Consider the following 15,585-nt stretch of genomic DNA (forward strand, 5'->3'; position numbering starts at 1 on the left):
TTAGTCTGAGAAAGGTCACCACGAGAATATGATTTGAATCTGTATTTGCACTGTAACCACTACATTATACTGGATCTCGGATGGCAGTTATTTCTTCTCATTTTACTGGTTTGCCTAGTTTGGTAGAAATGGAGAGGCGCTTCAAAGTATAGGAATAAATTGGAATGTATTTCGACTGAAGGAAAGGGTTTGTTTAGCGGGTTTATCATTTGAAGGAGCTGTTTCATTGAGACATCTACATTTTACCATTCAGGTGCTCACCAGGAATCAGTTCAATTTGATGCAGGCGAGTGGCAGATTTGAAGAGTGCCCTGAGCCAAACCAGTTTTGAATAACTCGGATAGACTGAGCTTTATTCTACTGAGAGCCAGTTTGGTGTAGTGATTAAAAGCAGCAGGACTGTAATCTGGAGAACCTGGTTTGATTCCTCACTCCTCCGCTTGAAGCCGGCTGGGTGACCTTGGGTCAATGACTTCTCTTTCAGAGCTCTCTCAGCCCCACCCACTTCACAGAATGATTGTTGTGAGGATAATAATAACATACTTTGTAAACCGCTCTGAGTCAGCATTAAGTTGTCCTGAAGGGCAATATATAAATCGAATATTGTTATTGTTAGGTCCATATATCATGAAAGGCATTGCTGTTGCAGGTTACATAGAAGCAAAATACTTAAAACTGTTAAATTCAATCTGCAAAAGTAATTAAATACAAGTACCTATTTTAATCCATTTTTAGATGCAGAAAGCTCTTAGTTTTGAACTGGTAAAGTATTTCTAAATTCCCTCCCCTGTAAAAAAATTCAGAAGTGTGACACTTCTGCACTTTATGGAAAACAATGCAACTGAAGACAAGATTTCAGTAACTAATGACCCAACTGTGTGTGTAGACATCATGAATGAACCAGTATTTCCAAGACAGAGCCCTGGTTTAAAAGTATTGCATAAATATTTGCATTTCAGCTATTGAAAGCAAAATGAATTTGCATTTGGGGGACAAAGCTTTTCTCTGGGATAACACTCGCTCTCTAATGATTTGTCCATAGAATATAATTCAGATGTTTTAGAGCTTGCAGTACAATAGCATTGTTTTTGAAAACGAGAAGTGATCAACATTTGTTTAACAGAATTTTGTCATTTGTACATAAATCTAATTCTAGAAATTATAGATACATCGTAAGTTTCTTTGACTGAGATTGGAGTTAATTTTGAGCTTGTAGGAATCCCAGATTAGCCATACAGCCTTAGCTAGCTTTTCAGATGAATTCATTTTCTGCTAAGGAAGGAGCTCCTGGTACATTCTGACTGATTTGATCATCTTTTTATCCTCTTTCATATAGGAAGGCAGGATGAGTTAGCAGTCTTGACTAAGGAGTCTTGACTAATTGCTAAGGAGTCTGCTGTATGGGCTGGGTTGAAATCTGTTTTTATTTTGTTTTGTTTTTATACTGTGTAAATCCAGAGTTTTACAGTTAAAATTCTCTTTTTTGAAAGAAGAGCCTAAGCTTCTTACAGCTCCTGTGAAGGACTTTGGAATCCAATGGTTACCATTACTTGACTCTTGCTTACTGTTCTCATTTGTGTTGGGTACAGTGCTCAGCCAAGGAGCCACTCTCGAGGTTGATCCTCAGTGCTGATCTCTGCAAAGCTATCGTATTATCTTAAAATGAGAACCATGGACAAAGTTGCCCACAGGTTTGCCTGTTTGTTTTGTTTTGCCTACCCAGTTTTCTCTTTCCCGGTCTGTAACTGACTGGCCAAGCAATGAAAAATGTAATAAGCTGAGTTCAAGCACCCTGCCATCTCATTACATCAGTGTAGCACTTTCTTGGGATCGAACTGTTAAGGACTGATTCATCGCAGGCAGGAGTGGACATGTGGATTATGTTCTGGCACTTCCAGACTACAGATTGGCACAGTGATGGTTCTGCTCAATTAACAGCTGTTTTCAGTGTTGCTGATCGCTTAAAGAGAAGAGGCACCTTTTCTAATATCCCAGCATGGAGTAACTCTCTTGAATCCAGAGTTTGGGGCTGGGCTGAGTATGCTTTCCCCTCTCCTTGATTAAGTGGTGGTAACCTCAGTTGGGCAGGGTGCACCGACTAGAAAAAAAATCTTTAGGGGATGCTGTAGCAACAAGGAGAAATAAGGGGTAAAAATTGCCTCTACTGGAGCAAGATGCCAACAGAAGCGCAAGAAGGAGGTGATTTTTTTCTGATTCCCTCTCATTTCAACAACCCCCCGTCCAGTGGGGCGTTCTGTTTGCAGAGCTCTCCCGACCTTCAGAGAGGAGTAACAGAAATTCTCAAAGGAGAGAATCATATCATTAAAAATCAGCCTGTGTTGTGCTGTCTTCTATTAATTGAAATGAGCACATTCTTAATAGAGTTCTGTTGTCTGTTAGTTACGTTTGGGTAGGATCTTTTGAATAGTTCATCCTTCGTTAACTTGTGCTTTTTCAGGCCCATGCTGTGATTCAGAATTTGTTAATCTGTTCCTGTTCTTCTGAAGAGTTGAGGATCTTTGCAGCAATCAGCAGAGTTTGAAATACTAGCATTCATGATAGTGGCCAAAGAGCAAAAAGATAAATACCACTGAGCACAACGGGCAGATTCATCAAAACATCTTTGAACATACCATAAAACAAAATAATTGCCTTATTTTTGGTTCAACTTAAGTAGCTGAAAGACCTCTTGAGCTCACCAGGTTTTTAAACAACCATTCTCTGTGTTTCGGTGTTTTCTGCATCATTTTTTGCTTAGTAGTGTTAGAATAGCAATAACCTTTGGGGGCCCACATAGGAACCTGGTCATAAACCAAACTTATACACAAAGATAGACATCAGGGAACGAAAAATGCATGTTATTTCTCTGCAGTAAATTTCATCAGTTCGAACATTTCGTTTCCACCAGCAACTGATCTGTTAGACCAGCTTGCCGGATGAGTTCACACACGTGCGGATCACACCATCTGTAGCTATATCAACTCCTAATGCCAGTTTTATTTCTCAGGATGCCCAGTTTTTTTTTAAAAGGGCTGAAATTTGCTTTTCTTCTTTAGAGCTGTATTCAGAACTACAAAACAATGGCTCTGGGACCCGTCTCTGCTGTGTAGCTTGTTTGCTCTAGGCTTTGATTGTCTGTTTCAGACCATGAGCAGAAGTCATCTTTTTGCATAGCATGTGACAGACAGCTTCTCAGAGATGAATGTGAATCAAAACAAAATGCTGGAACTACCTTAAGTAGTGTTTGTGGGGGCCTCAACTCAGCAAGATGGGCTGTGCCGCTCTACCTGAAGCTACCGTTGTGGCTCCTGCTGTAGCTGGGGAGGGGGGCAGTGTTACAGCAAAAAGGGCATCCAGGGCTGGACCTACTTTCCCCAAAGGCTGCAGCCTCCATCCATCTCCTCTTGTCTAGGGGCCAAGCTACACATGACGAATGACACTTGAACGGCAAGTGGATTGAGTGGAGGGCAAGTGAACAGGGAGAAATACACTTGCCGTTCAAGTGTCATTTGTCACGTGTAGCTTGGCCCTAGTTCTGCAATCTCACTCGGCCTTTGGAAGACTCACTGAAGTCCCAGGGTGACACTGATGGCCACTTTGTCGCTTCTTACAATTGTTTTTTTTATTTCTGAGCAGAGCGGTGCCCAACTCTCAGCAGTTTTTGCCTCAGCCCTACTTTGTCCTCAGCTCTTCCTTTCTTCATTCCTGCTTTTCTGGATATTTTGTTTCTTTCTCCCACCCCTCTTGGCTCCCTATCATTTCCAGCATCCAAAGCCACAATCTCTCCCACTAGTCAGAACAAACTTCACTTCCTCTTCTTAAATGCTGTGAAGTTTCTCTGGAGGTTTCTCTTTCACTTGCATCAATTCTCACTCCCTGTGCCCTTTTTCTCAAGTATCGTTCTCTAGCAGCCTGCCATTGGCTTCCCGTTTTCCAGTGCCTACTAGGGTACCTTTAATTCAGCTTCCCTGCCTCTGGGTTCCTTGGGGTTCCAACTATAACCCCACCTTTTTTTCATCATGGGACTCAAGGAGATTTCCATTGAAGGGCTGCCATCGAGATATTGATCCGACTCAGAACTGCTTAGTTTGAGTTTCCATTGAAGGGCTGCCATTGAGATATTGATCCAACTCAGAACTGCTTAACTTGATGCTTTAGGCTGATCCTGCACTGGGCAGGGGGTTGGACTAGATGGTCTGTATGGCCCCTTCCAATTCTATGATTCTATGATTCTATGAGTAAAATTGCTGTTTCTTCTGTTCCTCTTGCCAGTGTTCCTCTATTTGTTGTATAAGGTTTAGTCCCAGCTAAATTGACAGTTTTGCTTTTCCTCAAAGAAACTGGACTGGAAAGGAAGTTTTTTCCTCCTATAAGCACTTGAACGTAACTCAGCCAATCAGTGTCTGAGGCTTTACATCCAGTAACCCAGTGAAGCATAGAATAACTAAAAACAACTTGATAAACTTGCCATCTAGTGGTTACATCTGGCATTATAAACTTACAATTCAGTGAGATTTTGGGGCTCCCCCTATTTAATTCAGTGCATCATTTGAGATTGATTTATTCAATGTTAAGAGGCGCAAATAGTATTAGTGATTTTATTGCCACATTATTGAGCTTTTGGCTTATTATTGTTCACTCTCACTCGGTTTGAAGCAGAACAGCTGCTTCAAGAAAAAAAGATGTTACTCCATCTTGGTAAAGATCAGGTATTTCTGGTAGCATTGTGTAGCATGCCGAGAACTTGGAGTCGGAACTTCTGTTTCCTGAAAGGAAGTCAACAGGCAAAAGTAGCCACTCCTTCAAAACAAGCAGGAAAAAGGAATCCTTCTAGATTCCTATGCAGACTGTTACCTGTGGGCGTAAAGACGTAAAAAGCAGCCGCGCTGCAGGATCTTTGTCCTAGAACTCTAAATGACAAAAAAGACACATGTTCATCCACATACATTCAGCTACAACTCAATAAAAAGTCTCATGTGAAGTCCAAATGGGAGAGTAAAAAGGCACTGTGTGGAACTGTACTTCTTAAAACAAATGTGTAGAGTCTTTGTGTTGGCGGCAAAGCATCCTTTGAGCAGGTACATCATAGAGAATATTTTCTGTGGTTAAAATGCGTGAGCTGCTTGCATGCTTGCTGCGTTGCTTCTGCTAGTCATAAACTGGAAGGGGGTGGGGGGAGAATCAACTCCGGTAGCTGAACCATTTCTCTGTACTTCCACATTGACTTCTTTCCTCCCTTTCTCTTTTCCGCAGGATACTGAACACAGTATTTTTTGAACTGCCTGAAATTATTGGCAACTTTCCTGCCCTGTCAATCTTTGCCATTTTACTTCTGAGCCTTCAAGTTATCCACTGTTTTTGGTCTTACCTAATAGTAAAAGCAGCTTACAGAGCTATTTCAAAAGGCAAGGTAAGAGGACAGTATTCCGTTTTTCATTTCTTCTGGCTTTCAAATTAAATATTCTTTGGGCATTAAGTGATCTGTTTTGTAATAAAATCTACCGTCTTGTGCACTCAAAACTCAAAATGAGTTCTGCTAGACATAGTGTCCCTGAAATCATATGTTTAATGCTGACCATCTGAGGACCAAATTATTTATGACTTTTGGAATTCCATTATTGGATCACCTAAAGCCTAATTTGGCTTCAGAAAGCTGCCATGAAAAGGAGAGGGCAGAGAAAAAAGACAAACATAATATGGGTACCTCCCCCCGCCCCCATCAGGGATAAAAACACTGGAAAGAGGGTTGCCAGCCTCCAGATGGTGGCTGGAGATCTCCCAGAATTACAACTGATCTCCAGGCCATAGATATCAGTTCCCCTGGAGATAATGGCTGGAGTATAGACTCAATGGCATTATATTGTGCCGAGGTCCCTCTCCTCCCCCAACCTTGCCCTCTCTAGGCTCTGCCCTCAAAATCTCCAGGAATTTTATATTATGGAGCTGGCAATCCTAACGGGCTGATTCCGCACACGTTGGATAATGCACTTTCAATGCACTTTATCAATCATTTGAGGTGGATTTTTTGTTCCGCACACAAAAAAATCTGTTCCAAATGATCTATAAGGAGGATTGGAAGCGCATTATCCAACGTGTGCGGAATCACTCTGGAAAGGACATTTTCAAATGGAGAAAGGGTATAGGCAGGGAAAGAGTTAAACTCTTTTCCACAGCCCTGATTGATTCTCCCCATGCCTACTTTTTGTGGTTAAACAGAGGATTCATAGAATCTGAACATATTTGGCCCTGAATACTGCTGATGAGTTGAACAGGAATGGTTCTGCTTGGACTGGATTATCTCTGGGGCCTGTTTTCTCTGTCAGGAGCTTCCGAGGGCCATCAGTGTGTTCTGCAGTGACAAGCCTAGGCATGGTACTATGAGGACTTTCAGTGGGGTGATGCCAGTTCCAGCTCCCCTAGCGCGCATACTGGTACAATCCTCACATTTTCACATAATCATAGATTATATTTTGACATGCATAATGTTTTAGCCCGTTTATCTTAAAAATAGGATTTGTGACCCTGCTCTGAGCGTTTGCAGAATATGAAACCACAACTCATTTTAGACAATGGGAATTAAGAGACATCAATGTGGGTGACTTTCATGCAGGTGTGATTCCCCACCTTGTTTCTCTTTTGAACTTAAGCCTGACAGTTGCCCATGTGGTGTCTCAGGCCTGCATTTTGGCCTCCTGTGGTCTTGCAAATGGTTGCTTATTTGTCAACAATGTGCAACATTTCTTAACTTTCTTGGTGGTTTTCTTTGTGCTGCCTTTGAAGGCTGGGAAGTGGAACCCTTTGCATGTAAGTTTCCCCCAGGAGCAATACATTTACCTCTGTTTCTTGATCTGTCATAACTTTAGCGCCTTTTCCTTCAATAGTTTTGCTTTCCTCCATCTACTTTCGTTTTGCTTTCACATTGCAAGCTCGTTGGTATTGAAAAGACCAAACATTATTCCATGTATTACACTTCTGGGTAGCGCTTCTAGGTGTGAAAGATAAATAAATACTGACTTTGAATTCTGTTGACACTTACGGTGGAATGAAATCTTTGGAAATGGAAAAGACCAAAACCAAGTGGTCTCCTGCAGTTGCTCAAGTGTTCCCAAGCTGATGAAAAACGTTATCCCTTATCTACACCCCTGCAGACAACCTCTAAATTCTGGGCAGAGGAAAGGACTGAAATTGCATGCAAGTCTCTGTGAGGGTATTTTAGAACTGAGCCCTACAGAATTACTTAACTCTTTTGACAACAGGTAGTTCATATGAATGTTTCTTTGAGCGAAGAGAACATTTGTTCATGGAAGAGTTGTGTTAATAGTTCCTGCCTTGTGTGTTGATCATCAGACATATATAGAGATGGGGTGGGGCTCACATGCCGAACCTCTTCCCCCGCATCTCTATTTCCCCTTCTCCACTCCCCACGACAGCCTCCATTGCTTTACTTCTTTTCCTTCTTCCCTCTGTCCCTCCCACTTACCTGTCTCACACCTGCTGCTGCTTTTCCTCCTGTTCATCTTCCTTTCCCCCTGGCAGCTTTTCTGCTTTTCCTGCTTCCCTGACTGCCTCTGGTACCCGTTTCCCCACTTCTGCTCCATTTTCCTTTCCTTCCTTCCACCTACCACGTCTTCCTTCTCGCTTTGCCTTGCCTGCCTGTTCACTCCTCTCCCCAGTTCACCTCCAATGATGAGATGAAGCAGCAGCAGTCATTTTCGGTTACCAGAGTCACCTAAGCAACCAAAAATGGCTGCCAAGATCTTGTGTGGAAATCCTCTGAGAACTTTTTCTTCCCCCCTCCTTACAATTTAAGGTTTGTCTGCAATCTAGAAGTTCCCCCAAGTACCTGGCTCTGATCTGTGGGCTTCAGTTTAATTTTGTTCTCTAGGTAAACATATCCATTGACTCTCCGAAGGAATCTTTCCCTGACCATTCTTGAAATATTTTGTTGTCTTTTCCCCTATGATGAAGTAGTATCAATGTGCTCCAAAACAATACACTGTTAAGATGGCCTGTAATTCCCCCCTCCCCAGCTACCCTGTTCTTTTATCCATTTCTTTGCCATTCCTTTACATTGAAACGCAAACCCAAAATGAGATATTTTATAAGAGGAAAGGAGAATGATATTGGTCTGAAATTTTAAAGCATAAACAGACTGCTAAAATCAGTGAAGGAACCCTCAGACAGTCTTGGAATACAAATGCAGCTAGATCCTGAAAACCCTTCAGGAAATGGAATTTGTTACCCAGTACCAAGCTTCATCGCACACTTCAAATCCACACACCTGCTGTTTCACTCAACCCTCACTCTAGCACTAATCGATCAGCCTTGTTTGAATCTCTTTTTCCCCAATTCAGCACCTCTCCTTTGTGAATTTGAGGCAGCCACTGTGCCAAATGCCACTTACAAGTATGATGCACACAGCCTGCCACTGGGATATTCTGAACATTAACAAAGGGGGTCTTCGTTTGCCCAGGCTCCCCAGTTAAAATCCCCCCTCCCTATTTTGTGCCACCCTTCACTCAAGATACTCCCTTCCATATTAAAAACCAAAGAGTCTTCCTGTTCAGGGTGTGCAACTTTCAAATGAAGCTTTACACCGGGTTGAATTAACTTCCTCAATGATCTTCACCTCTTTCGCTGTTACTTCTGCAAAGCCGCCTTGTGACATGGTAGTCATACTGTAGTCACTTACCAGAGAGCTTCCAATTGGACTGATTGTCTGCTGACCTGTTCTTTATTAATTTATTTACTTCATTTAATCCCCATCTTTCTCCCCAGTAGAGACCCACAGTAGCTTACATTGTTCCTCTTTCCTCCATTTTATCCCAACAACAATCCTATGAGGTAGGTTAGGCTGAGAGTTCACAAAGATTATTTGCCCTGGGTTCAGCACTGTTGGAAAATATTTTTTTCCTGCTTCCCCAGAGTATGATGGCACATTCATGCACCTTCTGGAGCTTCCTCAGCTTTTCCGCAATCTTTCTGAAACCTGTTTTGCTGCGACACTTTGGGAAAGATTGCAGTAAAGTCCGAGTGGCTGCAGTGTTCAGATTTTCCCACATTTGCAGCAGCCATTTCCTCCCTCCCTCCACCAGAGGGCTCTGTAAAATCAGCAGTTGAAGAGAATTATATTGATACAATGTTATAATAATAATAATAATAATAATAATAATAATAATAATAATAATAATGTGTGTACCAAGTACTTTAAATTCTGAGCTGTCATTTTTTAAAGCAATAGCTAGTCCCTTTCATTGTGGAAATATAAGGGGAAAGGTATATATCCTCCACAAAAGGGACTAGAGACCTTTTTTTAAAATGAAAGCTGGGAATTCAGAGAACCTGATACACACATTATTATGGAGATACAACAATATTCAACTGCTGAATTTAAAAAAAAAACTGAAAAAGCCTCAGTGGCCCAGGGAGAAGGGATGACCACTGCCAAGGGACTAGGGCAGGGAAACGGGGGGAAAGCTACAACAGGGAAACCATACAAGCCTGTCCCTATGTGGACACCACCCATGTGACTGGCTCAAGGTCACCCTACAAGATTTATGTGGCAGAGTGGGGATTCGAACCTGGGTCTCCTACATTGTAGTCCAGTCCTCTAACCACTGCACTACACTGGCTCACACTGGATTTCAGCCTAGTGCCTTGGGAGATTGCCAAATAGCTCTTGGTTGCTGACCCAACTGCAAAAGAAATATAAATAAAGGCAAGCAGCAGAAGACGTGTATGTAACCATCATACTATTTCTTCTTCTTCAAAGCATAGCTCTTACTGTTCTCCTCACTGTGGGTATGGAGCTGGGAGAAAGGAGGGAGGGAAGTGTGAGGAAGCAGTGACTGAAGGGTCTCCTACTTTTTGCCAGTTCTCCCGCTGCTCCTTCAGCGAAGTGTATCTCAAGCAATATTAGTTGTATGAGCAGCTGAGGGCTTCAGCGAGACAGAAGGGACTGATAAGGAGAGTTCAGAAAGTAGACTGGGCTCAGATTAAAAAGAGTTGGGTGTCAGCACAAGTGGAGATGAGGTGGTTCATGAGCTTAAGAAGTCTTTTTTAATGTGGAAAGGGTTGAAGGGGAAAAATGCTCATTATACGTATCTGGAGAAGCAAGGCCAACAAGGATGGACAGGAAAGGGAAAGAGTACCAGCTGCGGATGAGCTCGTATGGTTTGTAGAATATATAAGGGAAGATAAGAGAGGGAAAGTAGCTGGAGGCAAATTAGGTGTAATAGCGGGCCACATTTTTATTGACCTTGTCAGTTCTGTTCTAGTATAAAGCTGTGGAGACAGATTAATTGAACGTCAAGTGAGTCAAGGGATGAGGGCAACAAACCCGTTTCCCCTTCCTAGTTGAATATCACTGACTTCGTTCCGTAATATCCCCCCAATCTAGCTCTAATATTGACATGAGTTGGGCTTAGGGAACTGGGAGGTAAAGACGGGGAAGTTGCATTCCCCTCCCATTTGCATGCCCCTCAATGCTGTAATGCCCCTGCCGCCATCTGGAACCCACATTAACAGGGCAGGCACTTGGAAATAGTTTAACACTCATTCAGGGACAGAAGAATATATAGACTAAATGCTTGACGGTTCTCATTTTTATTTCAATTAATAAACTCAAAACAACATAAGACAAGCTACAATCATGCGATCATCTAAATCATGCTTGATGGTTCTCAACATCTGTGATGGGGGTAAAGCAAGGAAGGTAGTCCAGCTTGTTTATCTCGTGCTCCAGAGAGTGCGCTTTCTCCTCCTCCTTCTTCTTCTCTGTTTTGCAGGCGAGGGATGACCGCAGCGATGTTGAGTCAAGCTCAGATGAAGAAATCTCAGCTCCTCATTCAAAGGTCTCCCACAGCTCGGCCACCACCAATGGGACCAGTGGAGAGAATGGGACAAACGGCTACCTCACCGGTGGCAATTCTGTGGAGGAACACTAATTTCCCTGGATTAAGCACTGATACATGAACAAAATGAACTGTTTGCTGCAGGAAGTACATAAGTTATGAATGCTGGGTCTCTCCCCCCTACCCCCCCCCCCACTTTCCTTATTCTTTATCTCGAAATGAGAAAAAAAACTTAATTATTCTGATAGTGCACTGCGTATTTCCTGTTTGTGAATGACAGCGCCACACCATTCTCTATACGTAGGCATGCTGTATTTGTATATTTATGACTGGATGGGAGCAGTATTTTCTTCTGTAGTCATTGAATATTATTTGGAGGTGACTTGCAAGTGAAAGGGAACTTCCTGAAGATTTTCTTTTGGTCTTCATCCAAGCTAGAGATGGCCAAGTTGAGGTATGTCTTCTTCCCACAACGGGCCCGCTTGGCCCAATACTTTCAGCATCTGCTTGCTCCTTCAGTTTTCAGACCTCTTTGCTGTTTTTATACTGAAGGATGCTGGTTTTCGAGATTGCCAGTACAATCACAGTGGGTGGTCACCGTCTCCCATTCCCCTCCTCCCAGTATGATGTTTTTAAAACGGTGTGTTCATATTTAAGTAACCTCTAGCAGGGATTGGTTGAATGATTCAGACGAAACTGTAGTTACTGTAGGATGAGGTTTTAGCATTATTCTAAGCTCCGAAGTTGATGGTGAATTAGCCTAGAATAGACTTCAGTGTTTTGTAAATGCCCTAGCTACGTTTACATAAGGACAGTGGACTCTTCTTGCAAAAATGTAATCTCTCAACAAGATTGTTTTATAGCTATCCTATCAAGATGCTTTTTCAGGGTGGGAGAGGAAGCATTTACACCAGCCTGAAAGTTACACTTGATATTTGAAGAGTTAGAACAAGGATAAATGAGACAGGAAAAAAATAATTGTCCACTAACACGGGTCAGAGGCAGAGTATTAGAACTTAGAATGTGTTGCAGCAGAGTATTAGAAATGTGTTAATTTTCACCAACTGCAGAGGTGTTGGTAAAACTGGCTCTGGACTGTGCCATTTCAAACGGAGGAGGGTCTCTCACATGACTGAATGCTTTTCCATACAAAATGATTCTGTGCATGAGGAAAACAAGCATGTGAAGAGAAGGATCCAGGGCTGGAACCGTTCCAAATCCTTCTAGTAGGCTCGTTTTCTATATGTACGGAATTATTTTGCATGGAGCAGTATGTCATACGACACCGCCCTTCCTGCAGTCTGCAGTTCAGCCCAGACAGATTTAGAGCCTCACTGCCTACGGGTGGAAAATTCAGCCTTACACTATTACCTAAATTTTATTTTAGTGCATACATTTCCAGACCAGTTGAGTGCGACTTCAGACTAATCCCCACCTGAAACTTATCTCCTTTCCCCATGCGTTCTCGGCAGGTGGTGTGCATGGTGCACATCCAAGTCGCTTTGATTTGGAGGGTAGAGAGCATTGTTTCGTTTCTTCAAAACCATTCAGATTTAACTGGGGGACCACAGTGGCCAGCAGTAGTCCTACACCAGTCCCCACCACTAGGAGGGACAGCCTCCTCTGCCCTAGCAATGACTGCATAAGCCTCATCGCTGTATTTCCCCACTGCCACCACCATTTGTGTGGGGAAAGAGGTGCCTTTAACCATGTTTCCAGATGTAGTTTGCCATGTTTCCAGATGTAGTGCCCAACCTAGGAGCACAAGAAACTGCCTGCTGGATGTGCCCTGACAGAATTCAATATAAAACCTCTGAACCTCATTTTAATTACTAGAGAAGTAAAGCTGGAGGTGACATTCCCCTTACTTTAGTGTTAGCAGAAGAGCAAAGGCGTTACACCTTTAAGGATTAGTAATGTTTCCAAGAGAAAACAGGAGGAGTTCGCACCGTACTAGAAAACCTTCGTTCTTTTTGTTTTTAATCTCTTTTCATGTGAAGTTTCTTCATTTTCAAAAAGTTCCTTATCACAGAAGATATTTCTGTACCTAGCCAAGCAAGTGTCAGCCAATTACAAGTTTTCTTTGCGTGTTTATCTGCAGTTTGGCTCTCTACCAGTGCTAATGCACAGAAGAAATGTGTGTACCAAAGAACTTCAAGCAGGAATATAGATGGGAACACCATGGAAGCAGGAAAGTGCCTGCTGTGAATCATAAGATCAGTGACTCCACTACAAATCATTTTGAATCAGAATTTTTGTTTCCTGCTACACATCTCTGCAACTGAATCGTCTGTAAACATCTTGTTGAGCCATACAGTATTTTTTTTTAACATGGCTTTGTTTTGTACTGGAGAGATCAGGGAATGGCTGTTGTACTTTGGAGAGGAAAGAAGGTGCCTTTGACCTCACATCCCTTAATCATTTCTTATTTTATTCATATGGCCATTTTTTAATTTTTGAAACCGACCAAAATTGAAATCTTCTTCTCCACTCCCTCCAGTGAATTTGGGTGTGCTGAATTGTTCTCATAAATGCTTTGATGCTGGTCCAGGTTGTAGCTCTTTGTGTCTTAGGAAAACAAAATCTTTGAAGACTTTGAGATCCAGGTGTTGAATTTTGGAGATAGATCCCATGCAGGATTTCTGCAAATGGAGGAGGATGTGGTTCTCACTGATTCCCGCCCCCTTCTGCTGCAGACCTCAGACTCTGCCCTTGTGCTATTCCTGAGGATCCCCTAGTCCCCCAAAAGCACCATTTCAGAGGTCGTTTTGCTCTGCATCGGGAGGGGGAGTTGAGGAAAGTTTGTTCTAGTGGTAATCTCTTCTGTCAACAGAAATATTCTGCAGGATCCAGGCCCTGCTTCTGAACCTCTTTGGCAATGTCAATTCAACACGCACACACACACACGGAAAACTTACAACATGCTAAAAATTAGCTGGGCTGTTGTCCCAATGGAACGGCCAGGATGGAGAATGCAAATGAAGGTAGGATAGAGAGGGGAGAGAGACAGTAATCCCATGATTACCTGCTCTTTACGTATTTGCTGAAAAGCCAGAATCATGGGTCAGGAGTAAATAATACTAATATCCTTTGTAAGTTAGCATAGAGGTTAATTACCACTAGAGTTCCTATTACCATCCCCACACTGTCGTTCAGAAGCTATCACAAGTTGGGGTTTGCCTCTTATGTACCTTTGCTGTTACCAAGACTAACAGCACAATCCTAAGCAGAGTTACTGTAGTCTAAGCCCTTTGAAATCAAACCTGTTGAAATCAACTTCAGTGGGCTTCGACTGGTGTAACTCTGCTTAGGATTGCAGTGTAAAAAGCCAAACCAGACCTGATGTTGGCATTTCTAGAAATGGAGAGCCTCTTTTTTTTTCTTTAAAAAATAGGTGCAAGGGGGCCAGATTGTGATTAGGACCATGAGAAGAGGCCTCCTCCACTCCCAGTGCTATTTTTCCGACCCGAATCATTCCCATGGAAAATTTGCCCAGTTGGGCAAACATGAAGTTATCCGTGTCAGTATATGCATGTTGCAGGTCAGGAAATATTGCATGTGCTGATGAGCAGGAGGTTTAAATTCCTCCAACTGCCCTGGCCCTGATCAAAATTGGGCTTGCTGTGCTCTTGCTGTGTAAAGAACTGACATTGTAAGCTCCACTGAGCATCGCATTAGGTTTGGCCCTAACCCTACAAAGTGGGATTCCTCTACCCAGAATGAAGGGACACGCGGATGAAAAATTAAACCTGCATGGGCGTGAATGAGAGGCTGCGAGTACGACCTAATGAACATAGGCAGATGGTCAAAATGGGAGATGCATTGGTAGTCATAATTAACTTTGCTGCTAATGATGAATACTGATTTGGGGCGAGGGAGGGAACTCTGTTGATTGGGAAGATGGAATCTTTCAAATGTTTAACAATATTACTTAAGGAGAAGTCTTGAACAGATAGCTGGTCTTTTCTGAACTCATAGGCATTATCTTAAAGGGGCTAGGACTGATAGCTGCTAACCGTTACAATTCTTTTGGTTAAGTTGAGATGAGATGCTTGAAAGAAGGGACGCTCCTGAGCTTTGCCTCTGACCACTTTTTAAAAGTAACTGGACTATAGAAACTGTACCTGATCTATCTAATGGTTGTTACAACTTAAGATACGTTGAATAATCTCTACCATTTAATGCTATAGGTATCCCAGAGTGCGGAGAGTGGCCTCCCGTAACGGTGGCTTCCCCATACAACCAATGATCGAAGTGTACAAAAATCACCCTAGGGAATGCACATGCTAAGCATGCATCTCCTGCTACAGTGCATGTAAGGAGTTGCTGAATCTAGGGCGGGGGGTGGGGGAGTTCAGTCATAATGTATTTCTAGAAACAATTTATTTTATTTTGTGAATTTGTATTTTGAACATTTTTTTAAAAAGATCTATTAACCACTCTTGTCAGTAAATGTTCTTTGATCCCTTGTAGCGCTAAAGTTGAGAAATGCAGTGGCTGGGATATATAGAGTAGGAAAAATGAAGAAAACCTTAGGTGGAACTTAGTAGCTATTAGGTAGATAGAGGGTCTTGTTAGCCAGCCCTGGGGATAGTCAAGTGAGACCCATTGTTGTTTGCATTTACTCTATTAAGTAGTAACACACAAGTAACTGAAAGAAGAAAATGTGTTTTGTAAAAAGTTGGACTAGTGTCTGGTGAGTAGGTTTCTTAAGCATATATCCAGTGGAGGA

At 42.4% G+C, this 15,585-nt stretch overlaps 1 protein-coding gene across 1 annotated transcript in view; it reads left to right on the forward strand.

The window, feature by feature from the left end:
* The window catches only part of CERS6 (ceramide synthase 6), a 150,080-nt gene extending 135,073 nt beyond the window's left edge, over positions 1-15,007 (forward strand). The window contains exons 9-10 of the mRNA XM_054971640.1: positions 5,254-5,410; positions 10,788-15,007. Coding sequence (XP_054827615.1) covers positions 5,254-5,410; positions 10,788-10,946 — 316 coding nt within the window. The 3' untranslated portion in view covers positions 10,947-15,007. The remainder of the gene's footprint in view (positions 1-5,253; positions 5,411-10,787) is intronic.
* Positions 15,008-15,585: the final 578 nt, after the last annotated feature.

The sequence above is a fragment of the Eublepharis macularius genome, chromosome 2 (assembly GCF_028583425.1).
Source record: "Eublepharis macularius isolate TG4126 chromosome 2, MPM_Emac_v1.0, whole genome shotgun sequence".
NCBI classification, from domain to species: domain Eukaryota; kingdom Metazoa; phylum Chordata; class Lepidosauria; order Squamata; family Eublepharidae; genus Eublepharis; species Eublepharis macularius.